The 16,825-nt window shown below is 41.2% G+C and overlaps 1 protein-coding gene across 9 annotated transcripts in view; it reads left to right on the forward strand.

The window, feature by feature from the left end:
• Positions 1–16,825, forward strand: part of CAMK4 (calcium/calmodulin dependent protein kinase IV) — a 277,800-nt gene that overhangs the window by 227,204 nt on the left and 33,771 nt on the right. For all 9 annotated transcript variants that reach the window (XM_039543587.1, XM_039543578.1, XM_039543580.1 and 6 more), the window contains one exon: positions 13,858–13,948. In XM_039543587.1, the coding sequence (XP_039399521.1) occupies positions 13,858–13,948 (91 nt within the window). The remainder of the gene's footprint in view (positions 1–13,857; positions 13,949–16,825) is intronic.

Consider the following 16,825-nt stretch of genomic DNA (forward strand, 5'->3'; position numbering starts at 1 on the left):
ATTAACATCCTGCAATTAAATGAAGAGAAACATATGTGGAAATCAGGGAAGTGTAAAAGCATGACTCTGGAAACTCACTGAAAGGGAAGTTCTGGATCAAATGGATTATGGAGCAAGTAATCCAGTGCCTTAAATCAGATTCCAGCAGAGGGACAGTGCATCTTTAGGCCTTCTGAACACTAGAAATTAATAGTGTATCAATTTTTTAAAAATTAGTAGTGCTGCTTAAAGCTCAGGGCTACAGCACTTCGCATAAATGGAGGACTTCATTAAAAAAATTAGATATGCTACGTTTATATGTTGCTAATTCTACAGAGAAAAAAGAATGTCTTAATTTTATAAAATCTGACATAGTGACAGCTTTAGGGAAAATCCAAGTTGAAAATTCAGTATTTCACTTGCTGTATTTCATGTTCCATTGATCACTTATCCTTTTATCATTCAAACCTTGCAGCATTTAGACATCCGGGGTTTGGAGGGGAACTGGACACGTTAATAAGGCTCACATTTTCTACCACTTGGTGTGATTTGAATTGTTCTTCTGAATTCAGGAGCCTGCACAAATCACCTAGTATTCACTCCCAGAAAACACATAATTTTATTCATACATCATTTGAGATCTTTTTCACAGGAGCAGATCACATGTATAATAAGATACCTACAGCTTCTGGTTTCTGCCCTCCCATTCATTCCAGGAGACTGGCATTTCTTAACTCATTCTAATTAATTTTTTTGGCCAGACAATTTTTATGTTCTGATTCTTTTCCTTTGCAATAGTTCATATTATAGACTGTAATGGTAAAAATGTGGGTTTTTTTCACATAATCATTTGGATCCAATTCGGGCTTTGAGGGTTTCCCCAGAATGGGAGTCTATTTTGTGCCTCATTTTAGCTGGCATTAGGGTCCTAAATTACTGTCCAAGCAGATTATTTCTTCCAGGAGAAGAGGGTGCATAGTAGCCGTGAGTAGATCAAGTGCTAGATACTTTTCTTCTTCTGAAGCCTCTATATGACTCCAAAGATACAAAGGGTCCATATGGCCTGTGGAACCATCCCCCACAAAATACCCTTTTGTACAACGTTCCTTGAGCACCATAGAGCTGTCAGAACAGCTAAATTGTCTGCTTTTCAGCTTCCAGCATATGGGTGTGCTAGGGAATGGGGCCAAAATTTGCTGCACTCCAGCTAATTGAGGTCAGTTGTCCCTGAAGCCTGTTAAAATCTGGCGCAATTTAAAGCAGCTATGGAGATTTGTGTGGCAAGGTGTGAGTTTACACCCACAGAGGAAAAAATAAAACTGCAGCATTTCTGTCAGTCTTGATTTTGCAGGCTATGTCATTTATAGCTGTATTTGAGGCATTTAACTATAGAATAAGTCTTTAACAAGCATGCAAAAGAAATGCTAAAAAAAAGTATTTTAAAATATGTAATATGATCCAGGCCTTTCTTCCTTATGTTATTTCTGCAAGATCAATACTGTTCTTAGAAAGAGATACAATTATATGCAGGCCAGACTTCAGAATTCAAGACAAGCAGCACAAAACATCTGCACATTGTTTATGCATAAATGAGATTTTAAATCCTGAATATAAATATTCATTAGGTACAATGATGTGTTAAAATAATAGACTTTTTAATATGTATAGTACAGGAAGATTTCACAGATGGGCAAAAAAAAAAAAGTAATCATACTTCATAGGCTCATTACCCTGAGGTTTCACCCTGAAAATAGTTAAAAATCATCTGACATCCTAAAACATGTACTTGATCATTATATTTGGACATGTTCTTCATACAGCTGTGGTCATGGAACTACTCTATTTATAGAATAAATAGCATATTGCAACTATACTGAGGACAAACAATTTTTCTCTTCTTATTTTCAGGTGTCTGTATGTACAGAACAACACTGCCTTATTCTCCTAATCATACAAGTATAGACTGTGACATATATATTCAAGCATGTGTATACAGTATACATATATCTTTTCACTGTAAAAGCCTCTTTTAGAAAAGTGAAAGAAAACTATAAAAATCTTTAAGAAGCTGTGTATGGCAGTTAAAATTTACTGGTTTTTAGATCAACCAGCTCTGCCTCCATTGGCTGCTTGGTGTATTACTTGATGATTTGGCAAATACTGAGGGTCAGATCCCTATATAGTCCAGAACTGTGCTGTATGCAGTTGGGGTCAGGAGGCCATAGTTGGCTTTCCGCGAGCATTCTGTTATCCTAATTCTTGAGGCTGCTGGGCCATGAACCAGCCTCAGGCACTAGTTACAGAAGCGCTAGGCCTTCTCTAAATTGTACTAGCAAATAATGACTCCCAAGAAGCTGCTCCCCTGACTAGGATGGCAGGAGCACATCATGATCTGGCCCTGTCCAGCGTGACTCTAGCCCACCTAGGAATGCCCCCTCGCCAGGAGGGCCAGGAGCTACTGGTCTAGAATTTGTCAGCCCTTAAGGCAACTCTAAGTCCCAGAGGGACCGAGAAGGATTGAGGATCTTAGCCCTTATTCTTCAACCCTACTTTACCATCAAATGAAGAACACGCTACAGCTTTTGATATGAAATAAAAGGCACTGTAGGAATTAAAGATCCTGTTATTCCTACCACTCTGTAATTGTATTTCTTCACGGAGTGTAGAAAACATCCACATTTCTATACTTGAGGCTAAATTGTAGCTTTAGGCCACAGCTTTTCTTGCAGGCATTGTTACTGCCTCTGTTTTTTTTGGGGGGGGGACAGGGAGAGTGTTGGTCTCTGACATTAGAATCTGAAGATAGTTCTAGCATTTGCAACATAATTTTTTAAAGAATTGTTAGAAGTTTGTGCCATATGTGTTAATTGAAGGTAATTTCCTCTAGGTTTACAACAAGATTACTCTTTTGGCCCAAGTCTATACCTCAATGCCAGAAGTTATTAATGACTCCCATATAGGTTATATAGGGCTTGATCCAAACCCATTGTAGTCAATGGAAAGACTATCAATTATTGACTTCAGTTGGTTTTGGATCAGGACCATAATACGCAGGCAAACAAATACAGGGTAGTCAGCTCTTCCAAATTTACATCATTGACTTAAATGGAAATAGTCTTGGATTTGGCAGAATTTGCCCTCAATTTTTTGTAGATTTAGTATAATTGTATGAATTTACAAGGATAAACTCAATTCATAGAACTCATTCATTTCTAAAGTTTAGCTTACTGACAATGAATGTAATCATTCCTCAAACAGGTAACTCCTCTACTCTGTTCTTAAGATAATTTTATTTCTAATGCATTTCAAATATTTTGGGTGTCTGTAAATTAATAACTTTTGCTCCATTATAGTATTTGACTTGTTTGGCTACGAGCCCCGGTTTTATATGGGTTTAAATGATGCTAAAGCTTAGCAGATATAGTGTTTCTTGCCATACAAACACAAACTAGGCCTCACAACACCACGTTGAGGATGCAAGTATCATTACATATGAGGAAACAAAATCAGAGAAGTGATGTGACTTCCCCAAAGCCACAGAGTTACTCAGTGTCAGAAGCACAGTTAAAACTCAGAAGTTATTTTCTCTTAGGCGTTTGAGAATTCCTCGTTGTATAGAGGAAAACCTACTGCAGCCCTACAATATTAATTTTTAACTGCTGTGTGGGTCCAGCTCCAAGCTGTTTATCAACCCACTACAATTATGCGCATTACCTACTGCATCTAATGTCAGGATTTTCACTGTTGATTTCTCCCAAATTGACATGCTTTCCAGCACTAACATATAGCCTTCATTTTTTAATTATGTAAAGCCACAAAGCTGCAGTGCACTGCAGTAGTACAACATGCATGAAGATCAATATGGGTGAAATTGCTCCTAGTGTAAAGGGCCTGAGCCATGGCCTCTGCAACAATTAAGCCCAGGTGCAGGCCTGCAGAAGGAAGAAGTTCAGGTAGAGTGTCTGAATGGGGTGTGGAATGTTATTAAGTGGGACTCTTTGTCAACTCTAAATAGGCTGGTGCTGAGTGGCTCTTGTGGATGGGTCTTGTGGAGAGGCTGCTAGATTAGCACTTTACAGACCAGTAATTGGTAAACCCACCTAGCAAACATAGTGCTACCGTGATATGGGTGCCCACCATCATGCCCGTGCTCACTCTATTCAGATCATGAAAGTCGAGGAGATTGCTGCTAGCAAGTGCCGAAGACCTGCAGTCAAGCAATTCCATGATTCGAAAATCAAGTTCCCTCTGCCACACACAGTTCTGCGTCGTCAGCACACACTGCGTTTCACCACCAAGAGACCAAATACATTCTTCTAAATGCAAGAACATTCTGTTTGCTCTGTGTTACAATAAAATTCTTATTGGACCAAAAAAAAAAGTTCTTTTCTAGCCAGTATCAGCTGCAGCTTTGTGGCTTACTCATGGATTGAGAGGTAAATTCCATGGTCCACAAATATTTAGTTTCCTGCACAAAGCCCACTTGGACATTATGTAGCAAGAGGTCCGCTCTATCATGCACGCACACATGCCCCTAGAGAATTTGATATACGCGCTGTAGTTGTATTGGCATGGTCGCACTTTGTATAGTGTTATAATTGGAGTGCTAGGCACAACTATAGTTAATGTTGCCTGAATGTTTCTATTTTAAGTCCTTGTTTGGTTTTGATTATTTTAGGCAGTCATAATTTTCAGAAAATGTCACCTGCCAAATTACATTTTCCAAAATTGGAGACAGATTACCTCTTCTGGCGCAGACCCTTTATATTACCCCAGCAGCGTAAAGAGTATAGCATGGCCTCACGGGGAATTCACCCAGAAAAGGGATGGTGCAGGACCAATGCAGGCAGTCTCTATGCCACCCTCCTCCACCCCCCGCCATGTAGAGGCATTCTGGAGGCAGAAGGTAGAGTGACCCATAGGCAGCCTTGCAATCTCTGGGGCTGCTCTAACTTGCCCCAAGAATTAGGCCTGTCCCAAGAGCAGACCATGGTTAAATTTAAGTATTATTCCTTAGATTCTAATCCTGAATTCAGTTGGCGTTTTGCCTGAGTAAGGTGCTCAGGATCATTTTAGGAGAACGAAGTCTGTGAATTCTTTGCTATTTTCCCTAATGCTAAAATGGTTTACACAAGTAACACAACACAAAGAATATAGGAATTTCCAGACTTTATCAGAACTATGATCCATCTAGTCCAGTATCCTAGCTCCAACAGCTCTAGAGGCTTCAGAGGAAGATGCAAGAAACCCACAGTAGGTAGAAGAAACACAGTAGGTAGAAGATTCAAGAAGCTCACAGTGGGATAAGCTGCCTCCCAGAAAGTTTCATCCTTATCTTCAATAGTCAGAGATTGGCTTAAACCCTGAAACACAAGGATTTTATGCTGAGTGGGGTTTAGGGGTAGGTGAGGAGGGCAGTAGTGCTGGGCACCAAGTTGCAGGGGGCACTACATCGCTCTGCTGCTCTGCCAGTCTGATTGGCTGGTCAGTTGTTTGCTCAGCCACTCCAGGGGCAGCTGGATCACCGAAACACCACTCTGGCAAAACACCTGGGACTGGCCCCGATTTTATGCCTTCAAAACGTCTTTGTTTGCATTAACTGCTATAACTCTGGCTATTCTTGTTATCCATATAAGCATCCGATCCCTCTTTGAATCTTACAAAATTCTTACCCTCAATGACATCCTTGACAATGAGTTCCATTCTAATTATACAGAGTGTGGGAAAAGTATTTCCTTTTTTTGTGCTGAATGTGCCACCTTTCAATTTCATTGAATGTCCCCTTGCTCTTGTTCTGTGAGATGGGGAGAGTAGAAGTTCCAGCTCATTATTTTATAGTATTTTTTATCATTTTCTCTCTTATTCGTCTCCTTTCCCAATGATCCCCGGCTTTTCACACACTCTTCATACGAGAGTGCATTCATTCAAACTAGAACGGATTGTGGAATGGCATGGAAGGAATTATCTGTTATGAGATGGGAAAGAATGCTAGTAGACTGACCCATGTCAGATGGCTGAGATTAGGGAAGTCTCTTACCAGCACTTGTGTGTGTCACACAATGATTAAATAATGTAGTAGAACTTTGCATTTCATCCTTTAGGATAATGTCATGTCTGATTCAAGAGCAGGATAACACTTCTGTTTTACATTCCAGTCATGCCAAAAAATTCCAGTTAGTTTTGGATATTAGCTAGTGTAGATTTCACAGCTTTTGTTAAAGAAAAACATAATTCTAGAACAGAGCTTTAAATATGATTGATGAAAGTGTTGTTTTGTGGTTATCATTTAAGGGTAAAATTAGTGTATTGTTTCTTCATTTAAAAGAAAATAATTGTGGAGGTTACAGTCTAAATTTCTTGTAGTGGATAAATCAAGTTGTGTGACTTAGAATTTCCAGTGAGAGTTATTTAAAGGTGTGAAATGTGGTGGACAAACAGGAAATAAGCATAGCTTTTGATTTGTGAGCCGTATCGTTGCGTTTCTTCACACATTTTTATAGTACTCAGATTCACCATTTTAATAAATTAAACTGGCTGTATGTAATGCATATTTCTAAAAACATGAAGGAAAGTATGCTTTGCTCACCTAATTAAAATTCAGTTAAATTGGTTTCACTAAACTAACCCATTTTCTGGACATTTTTGGAGGTGGGTCTGTTGAATAACAAACAGATGTAGGTCCTGATCCTAAATTTCTTATGAACCCCAGATTCCCATGGAAGTGAATGAGAGTGATTTGTGCCAAGAATGTACTATAAGGTTTAATTAGCATGCTAGCATCCTAAATAACCATGTGAATTTTTACCACAGGAAAAATTCCAAAATGTGCTAAATTAAGTCCATAACAGTTCAGTGTTGCTTTTGTTTCTTGCAGTGATAAAAAGAGCCTTTTGGTTGCCAGCTCCTAGAGACAACATGCACTGTTATAGGTAGGGTGACCAGCTGTCCTGTTTTTAAAGGGACAGGCCCGTTTTTGGTGACTTTTTCTTATATTGGTGCCTATTACCTCCCACCCCCTGTCCCGTTTTTTCACACTTGCTATCTGGTCACCCTAGTTATAGGGGAATAATAAAACAGTGAAATTTATGGTGTGCATGTGCAATTTGACAATGCGTTATTTGTCAGTTATACTGCTGCAACCTCATTGACGCTGGAAGAGTTGAATCAGTAAGGGTACTTACCGCGCGGGTCGACTCGGTGAGTTTGACTTCTCGGAGTTCGAACTATCGCGTCTAATCAAGACGCGATAGTTCGAACTCCCCACACGCTCCGGTCAACTCTGGAACTCCACCACCGCGAACGGCGGTGGCGGAGTCGACATTGGAGCCGCGGAGTTCGACCCCGCCGTGTCTGGACGGGTAAGTCAGTCGAACTAAGGTAGTTCGACTTCAGCTACGCTATTCGCGTAGCTGAAGTCGTGTACCTTAGTTCAACCTCCCCCCGTAGTGTAGACCAGGCCTAACTTACAGCAAAAGGTAGGCCTTCCTTTGTAACTATCACTGTCAGTTACAGTCACTGTAACACTGTCAGTTACCTCTGGAGAAAGAAAATAAGTTAGAATTCTCAAAAACTGTGCCAACGTCTAGTACAACAACTTCTCTATTTCTGAGATAATTCATGTGTATATGGCATTTCATTTTTCCTAATTCAGAAAGAATAAAAAGACTAAGATGTTTCATCAAGTAGATGTTATACACCTAAATAAATCACTGTTAATATGATCATTAAAACAATCCAATATACACTTTTTTTCTACAATCAATATATGTTACATTATCTTGTTTTCCAAAGAACAGACATTGCACAATTTTGGGCCCAATCCTGCCTTCCAAGTTATTTGCAGTCTGATTCACACAAGGATCCCAGGACCAAATCTTTCATATTTAACATATTACTTTTGTTTTTAAAAGTGACATAAAGCCCCTGATTCCATTGAAACAGTGGGAGTTTTGCGTTGACCTCAATGAGAGAAGTACAAATGTAATGATAAATTAGATAGCATTGTACACTTATTGCAGTTCATCCATAGAAATAAAAACATTTTACAAAAGTAAGCATCACTCCTATTTTATGGATTGGGAAAGTGAGGTACAGAGAGATTAAGTAATTTGCCCGAGGATAAAACATTGTAAGATCATCTGTCAAAAATCTTGCCCGCATACCAGACAGCAAAGTGCTTATTATTACTGTGTTATTATACAAATAAGAAGTCATCTCATACGCAGTTTGCTTTTAGAGAGCCACTTTCTAGCCATGAAATTTTTTGTTCCCTCTCATTCCCTGAAATCTTGAACACACAGTATTCTTCTGTTCACTACTTGAAAAGGTTTTTGAAGTCTAGGTCAATATGGAAGTATGTAATTCAGGGAGTGTATTTTGAAAGATAAGGACTTGTCTTTCTCTATATTGTGTGGTTTGTGCACGATGGTGTTTTAGGCAGAATTAACTGGAATCTTGTTCTGCCAATTTAGGGACATAGCCTGTTTACATAAAAACCAATCAAAATATTACCAACAAAAAATGGAATAGAAAAGAAGGATCTTTTTCACTTAATGAATGGGCCTCCTTGGTCCTGTAAGGTTCTTAAAAAGGTTATTTAAACTTTCTCCTAGCTGCTCCAGGGGCATTATCAATTACCCATATGCCCATCAAATATTATGTAGCTGTAATTAAACTAAATTACTATGCTGTGGCTTTCATTACACAATGACACACTTTTGTTAGAGCCAGAGAAAAAGCTTAATTACAAGTCTAGACATCCCTGAAATCAGAGCAAAAGAACTTTCTTTTAATTTTTTAAAGAGAATTCAAAGCTTTAGTAGCATTTTTAGCTATGGAGAGCCAATCCTGAACTGGTACTGGAACCCATGGTGTTTGTTCCACTCGCCTGTATCCTGCAGCCTTGATTTAGTAATAGCTTCCATGCGAAAGTCCTAAAAATATTCTGTAGCAAAACAGCAGAAATAGAGGCTATAAAAACTTCTCCCTTTTAAACTCCGAGTGAATTAAACACTCACGAAAGTGGCAGGCAGGTATTACAAGACTATATATATATATTCTATATAAAAATACTCTGAAGCATTACCACAAAGCATAATATCAAAGCGTACACTGAAGCCCAATGTCACCCACTTCTTCCCACAGCTAAATCAATGCCTGCTAGGAGTTGCCACCTTAACTGAAGGGTGTTCAACCAAAAGTCTTTCTCCACAATGTTTCTTAGACATTAAAGTGAATTAGGTGTCAATACAAATAAGCAAAACCAGAGTTTCCTTGCCCTTTCCAGTTCCTCATCTTTCAGACTCACGCTTCTTGTGATGCATCATAATTTCACTAGTCATCAGATCTTTCAGGGATGATGAGACCTGAATTTTTGAGGTAAAAAAGAAGCTTTCAGGTCTCATAAGGAAGCAAAAAATGGGAAGTGGGACAGAAGATCAATGTTTTTTTCTTTGCAGGTCACCTTTAGGGAGACATGGGCATGTGCCAATCATAAGTTGATATTGTGTATTGCATGAATTAAAAACTAGGAGAAAGCCTGTCTGTATTTTATAGAGTAGACAGGGTAAGGGTCTGTCTTTATTTGTGTCTTCTACAGTGCTGAGCGTATCAGAATTTAACAACCAACAATAATCCATTTGACACTCTGAATCCTAATATACATTTACCCCAGGTCTTCTGAGATTATATAAAACTGATACTGTTGTAACCTACTGCTTGCCTGAAGTTTGCTCAACACCCTGTGGGGTCAATCCTACTGCACTTGGGCTAGCAAACAAGGCTCACAGTCCAGCAGAACCACTGCAGTTCTGTTATGCGGGGGGATAGATAGACTTTGAAGAGGCAATGCAAGAGACTGCCCTGTGCACCACAGATTAGTTCTCTGAGGCGGTACATTATGTAGCAGCGCACATAGGAGCGGGAGAGTAGACAGAGTAAAGCCAATGAGTTTGTAGCTATGCAGACTCATGGCTAAAATTCATTTATTTGGAAGGGACGGGTGGGTCACAACTGATGTTTCCACAGCTGACAGGCAAATGAGGTGGTCACTGAAGAGTTGCACTGGTGCTTCTTCACCTGCTAATGGAGAGGATTCTGCTCCCCCAGGGTTGATCCAATTGGCAAAGACTATTTATCATCAATATGATATTTTTATTCAGTAGTGCATAGGTGTGCTGGGCATTGTACAGGCACAGGAAGACAGTCCCTGCCCAACGGCTTTACAAAAATAAACAACTCTGTGTGATCTTTATTCTGTGTGGAGACTGAGCCAGGTCTCCTCTCTCCAGGTTCAACACTGACTACCAGGGTAGTGGGGTTTGGCTGATTGTGCCCACAGATTCTCATTAACCCTTTCAGTGTGGGGTTGGTAATGTACCCCATCACACATATATATTATTTTCACCATTTATGTGCATTTAAATCATCTTAGACAATTAAAATAATCTTTTGTTTCTAGTCAATTTCTGTGGTTTTTTTGTTTGCTTTTCTTTCTGGTTCTTGTGCACTATTTGGGTGACTGTGTTCCTAATAAGCAGGAATGTCCCCATTTATAGGATCTGTCTTGATGTTTGGTTTTTAAACGGTGCATTTTTCAAGTGTTGTAACCTCCTGCAAACCCTGGCCCATTGAAAGTGTCAGTGGCCACTTGAACTGGTGAAATTGATTGAACACATCCATGAAGAACCTCTAGTCATGTTGACATCTTACTTCACTTCTTCCCTGAGGCCTTCCAGTGACCTCTCTTTCACACAAATCTCATCAAGCCAAGCCATCACCTCCTATTCAGTCAAGTCCATTGGGTAGCGGGAAAGAGGAAGATTGCTTGACTGCGAAAAGAGCTGGGGAGGCAGAGAGGGCTCATTCTTCTCTCTCATTGTACTATGCATGAATCCTTGAAACATCGCAAAGTCATCTTTTGCACACTCACCTCCCTGCTCATGTCTGGTGTCCCAGCTTCTCTCCCCCCCGCCCCGCCCCGGGAAAGTCTGTTCAGACTGGTCACTGTAACAATGATGCAACGTGGAATTGCACGCACTGCAACGGGGAGTTGTTTGGATATGACTAGACAAAACAAAAATACTCAGTAAATAATTTTTATTTAGATTTTTATACCTAGTAAAATGAAAACTTTAATTAGACAATGCCCTGTAGTATTCCCCAAAACAGTGCTGATTCCAGATTGCTCGGTTCTAGAAGTTTCTGAATGAAACAGTCAAGTTATGTCTACACTGAAATTAGACACCCACGACTGGCCATGCCAGATGACGCAGGCTTGTGGGGCTCAGACTGCAGGGCTGTTTAATTGTGGCATAGACTTCTGGGCTCGGGAGGTCTGGGACCCTCCCACTTGCAGGGTCCTAGAATCGGGGCTGCAACCTAAGCCCGAATGTCTGCATGGCAGTTAAACAGCCCCTTAGCTGAGTCAGCTGGCATGGGTCCCCCCGGGTTTTTAATTGCAGTGTAGACACAGCCTAAAGATCAAACTTTTAACAAACCTACAAAAGTGTGCCAGGCCCACTGGTTTCTGCACACAGCCCACATTTGCTCATGAAAGTGGATAACTGGGTGCAAAATACCTGATATGCACTCTCACATTTGTGGATTGGGAGTTTTTTAAACCACAAACATGAACTCATTTCAAATTCCCTTCTGCCTGCTCACCTTAAATGCTAGTAGATTAAGTTTTGTCTGACTTCAGTTTGTAAGAATGATTACCAGCATAACTTCAATACAGTGTAAATCCATATGTATGCTCAAAAAGACATTTTCACTGAGATAATGCCCTTTTCATGATCTTGCATTGTTCTTTTTGTGTTACTCCTTTTCAACTGTTAAATTAGTAACTCATCCTGTTCTTGTTTATTGTAACGCACTTCTGAAGAGACTAATTGCCGTTACTTGACAAGTAAATCACATACTTTAGTACACAGATGCTACAGGACTTTACTGAATCTGAATATATCAAAGTAATGTTGCTATGGAAATACAATGCTGTGAGGTAAATACAAATTTTCTACTTAACAGTTTATGGTGGTAACACAGATTAATGAAGCTGCAAACAGCGAACAACCTTCTTTTACATTCTAGAACCATTTCCTGAAAATTAGAAGAAAGTGCAAGCAGGACTATTTGGTTAATAGTTGAATATCTCTGTGTATTATAGTGCAAATGTACTTATAAACTATCATACAGTACTGTATACTCAGAGCAGTTTTCATCCACAGACCTAAAGCCCTATTACACAAATATCATCCCTGTTTTAGAGATGGGGGAAACTGAGGTGAATCATAGAGTCTGAGGTCACGCACAGAGTGAGTCCCTGAGAGAGCCTGGAACATACCAGGCTTGTGACTCATCCACTGGACCATGTTCCTCCTCCTGGTCTCTTTATTTTCATGGTAACTGGTGACCATTAAATGACATAGTTAGTATATAGAAGGTAGAGCTAAGGTATTTGCTGTGCATGGTAATTACAATGTGTATATAATTGTTTCTGTCTTTTAATTCAAAGCACAGCTTTCATGATGATTAACTTGGGACCTACAGTACCAAGGCATTGTTTCTACAAAAAAATTGTACGGATTAAACTAAATCAGTGAGAAATCAACTGAAGCCAAATCACTATCAGGCACCCTTAAACGGAAATGAGTGCCCACGTAAGGGAACTGCACCAATTTAACGAAATCAGTTTCAAAACCAAGTTAGTTAAATTGGTACAATTTTCACATGTAGACAAGTCGTGAGTGTAACTATCAAGTAGCCTACAAGTACAAATAACCATTGCACTACATACTAAAAATACTGGGGCTTCAATGCTCCTTTCACTCGCCCTGGTTGAAGTTACTGGAGTTTCACTGGTGTGTTTAAAAAAAAAAAAGGGGGGGGGGGAGTTAAACAAGAGGACAGTCAGGCCCAGGGTATTTACCAAGTAAGGCCCCAGGTATACTGGCTGTATGCCAGGAACCCAATCTGTATATGACAGTTGGCCCAGATCGTAAGGAGGGAAAGAAGGCAACTACATGTGCTGCAGAACCTTAAAGAGCAAAGCTGCTTGGAGCAGGTATCTCCGGTAGAGAGGAAGCTAGTGGCCTCCTTCCTGAAGATGTGAGTCTGGCTGCCCAGTGTCTTTGTGCTGAAGAAGACAGAGCCTTTTTTTTCCCCCCTATCAATAGAAATAAAATGTGTTTCTAACTTGTGGCAGGAGATCTGATTTCACACTCGGAAAACTGAAAAAGAGCTGAACAGATTTTGCCCAAATTTTCCACCCAGAAAAATGGGATAAGATGAAGCCTTGACATTTTCAATCCAAAACCATGATAGCTTTTGAGAAAGCCAGAGGCATGTGAAACCAAGGCTTAAGGACTGCACAGTATTATAATCCTTCAGTCTGCTGTAGAAAGTAAAGATTTTATTTTTAGAGCACCACACATGCTAAGTTTTCCACAATGCTTGTTCTCATCAAAGTTTGTGTGTGGTTCAGTGACCATGTTCTGACCTCTCAGAATGATTTAACATACAAAGCTGCCTAATGCTTTTCTGATGCTTCAGATTTCAATATCTCAGCATCTGTTACCTTAACATTAACCCCTAGAGATGTTACCATTGTGTTTTAAATGGTCAATAAGCCCCTCAGGGATGGTTTTTCTTCTCAATCATGAGAGCTGATGCTCTCTCTCTTTCAATTTTCAGTTTCTTGTTCAGATGACAAACTGTTTTCAAGTGTCTCATGCTAAGAAGTTTTGTAAACAGTTTTTTGAAATCTGGTTAATTGGGTTATCCCTTGTCATGAAATAATAGTCAGTAGACTTAACTATAGAGGATTAGGAAAAAGCTGTTTCGTACTATGACTTAGACACTTTGATTTTTCCCTTCTAGTACCTGCATGCAAATGGGATTGTTCACCGTGATTTGAAGCCAGAGAATCTACTCTATGCAACACCAGCACCAGACGCACCATTAAAAATAGGTGAGCAGCACTAGCTATATACTTCCCATCCTTTCCTTGTATTGGTATTACTTTGTGTGGTTCACATGCATCTCCTCTCTTCTCCCCATCATTGTATTCTATTTTAGCAATGATATCCAGATGAATAGGCCCATTCTTTATACAGTAGCACAGCTGTGCATTGTTCTTTAAAAATAAATAAAAGACACATCCCTGCCCTGAGGAATTTACAGTCTAAATTAGGCACAATACCTCAAGAGATGACAAACACAGGAAGAATGGGATTTGGGAGAGTGAAGATCACAGTAGGGAAAGATTACGAGATCAGATTCTAGCTACATACACCGCTTGTTAGTTCCTTTTTGTTAGACAATATATTACCGTTTTGGGACAAATATGAATGAGAGCGCAAAGGTGGAGGTAAGCAATGAAAGCAAGCCAAAAGGAGTGAGTTTTGAGAAGCTTGAAGGAGGACAGGCAGGTTGTTTGTTTGGTACAGATTAGAGAAGTTATTCCAGGCATAGGTGACAGTATGAAAAAAGATGAGAGGAAACCAGATAAGCTACAAGCTGACCTGAATTCGCAGTCTGTCACAAACCGGGGTGAAGAGGGCATTCACTGAGGGCCTGATTTCCAGCAGCGCTGAGCACTTGCCAACTGCACCTGGACTAAGTAAGAGCTCTGGGTGCTCAGCAACTTTGAAAGTCAGACCCTAAGCCTCTGAGATATGAATATTCACCACTTCCATCAGGGGCGGCTCTAGAAAATAGGCTGCCCCAGGCAGCGCGGTGTGCTGCGCCGCCCTTCCTCGGTCCCGCGGCGGGTCCCCTCTTCCCACGGCTCCGGTTGAGCTCCCGCGGCAGGTCCACCGGGCCCGGACAGCGGACCTGCCGCAGGCATGACTGCGGGAGCTCCACCGAGCCGGGAACAGCGGACCTCCCGCGGGCACGGCTGCGGACGGTTCGCGGGTCCGGCGGCTCCGCTTGAGCTGCCGCAGTCATGCCGGCGGGGGGGCCAGCCGAGCCGCGGGACGAGCCCCCCTCCCCACGCAAGCCAGCGGCAGGTCCGGTCGTCCGCGGCTCCGGTGGACCTCCCGCAGGCATGACTGCGGCAGGTCCACCGGCCCAGCCTGCCGCCCCCTAGATTTGGCCGCCCTAGGCAACAGCTTGGTTTGCTGGTGCCTAGAGCCGCCCCTGACTTCCATGTAGGGAGTATACAGTTTGTGTGCCAGTTTATGGCAGCCCATATGGCAGCAGAATGGTAATTGATGAGCCATGTAGACTGTGGCATTGCTGATGTGATAACTGAAAGAGATCTGACTTGTACATATTATAAAGAAAAGAAAAAGAATCTCTGAGCCTTATGGTCTCCCTTTCATAAGGAAACCCAAAAGTGAAGACGCAGTGGCATAGGCGTCCGCATGTGCTAGAAACACAAATATGTTCTCAGAGTCCTGGGCAGGCAGAAGCGGTTTAGGGTTCTGTGGGACCCTGGGCCAAAGCAAGTGGGGGCTCCTCTCCACTGCTTGCACCTGCAGTATCCCGCACCCACCACAGCACTCCTGCCAGGGAGTGAGATTGGGACACGGGGGCTTCCCCCGCTCCCCAGCAGGAGCGCCAGTCTGGCAAAAGGAGTGGGGCAAGTCCCTGCGTCCCGACCCTGCTCCCCAGCAGGAGCACCTGGGGGTCAGAGAATGAGGATGCCCATTTTTTTTCAGGGGCCCCCAATTGGCCAGGCCTCTGAGCATGGGCCCCATTGGCCTAGTGGCTAATCTGTCACTGCTCTTGTAGAGCCCATGGTAGCTACTAAATCTGCATTTTCAAAACACAACATCAACTGTTATCTTCTTGTTCTCAGCTCAGAGTACTCACTTTTAAATTCACGTTAAACAAAAACAAACAAACTATATTCTTCAGTTTTTTAGGCAGAATGTCATCATCCAAACTGGAATTAGAACAAGATACTAAGATCATTCATAGAAAAAGAAACACGTGGTTAGGTCTTAAGTTCTAATCTCATTTGAAAGATGGGACATGCAAGTGCTACCTATGACAACGTGCTGGCTCCTGGCGGCTCAGTATTTATTCAGAGGGAAGGGTGCCACATGCAGAGTTGCTGACATCCCCTTCTGGCAAAGCCTGAGTTTTCCTTGGAAATCTGCTCTTGAAATACTACCCAAAGGTTTGATCCGAGGTGCTGAGGGCTCCGGCCCTGATCTAGCAAGTCACTTAAGCTGAGGTGTAACTTTGAGCACACCAGTAGTTCTATTTAAAACAATGTGATAACACACATGCTTAAAGTTAAGCACTTGCTTCAATGCTTTTCTGGATTGTAGCTGGAAGGTTCTGTTCCTTGTAGGATCAAACCACATGCCATTCCCAACTTAGTTGATAAGATCTGAAAAAGTCAAAGTCCAAAATGGTAGCGCTTCAGCCCAATGTATCCAGTGTCACTCCTAGAAAGAGCACTACCAGGGACAGTGGTTTTTGGAGTGATATCAGAAAAAAGTTACTGTCCTCTTGTTTTACAGGAGAATCGGGTAATTAGAATTTTTGACCTGCCAGTAGGTGGGTGATGTGTTTCAGAACTGAAAGACGCACATTTCTCTAACAATACAAAACCATCCATTTGGAAAATAATTTATCTTCCAAAGGAACCACTAGACTAAGTACATCATCAGAATGAAGGCCCTATTTTCATGAAAATACTCTACAAAATGGATAGTGTTCTGTTTTATAACATATACCTTCTCCAGTTTTTAAACATCTTCTCTTTTGTATTTATTTATTTTGTATTCATAGTATTTTGTATTCCATGCACTGTTCAGAAGTTCTGAGTACATGATTGACTCTGCATCTGACTCTTCATTGTTGGCTGCTGTATGTTCCACTGTCTTTA

Source organism: Mauremys reevesii, linkage group 6, assembly GCF_016161935.1.
Source record: "Mauremys reevesii isolate NIE-2019 linkage group 6, ASM1616193v1, whole genome shotgun sequence".
Classification (NCBI taxonomy): domain Eukaryota; kingdom Metazoa; phylum Chordata; order Testudines; family Geoemydidae; genus Mauremys; species Mauremys reevesii.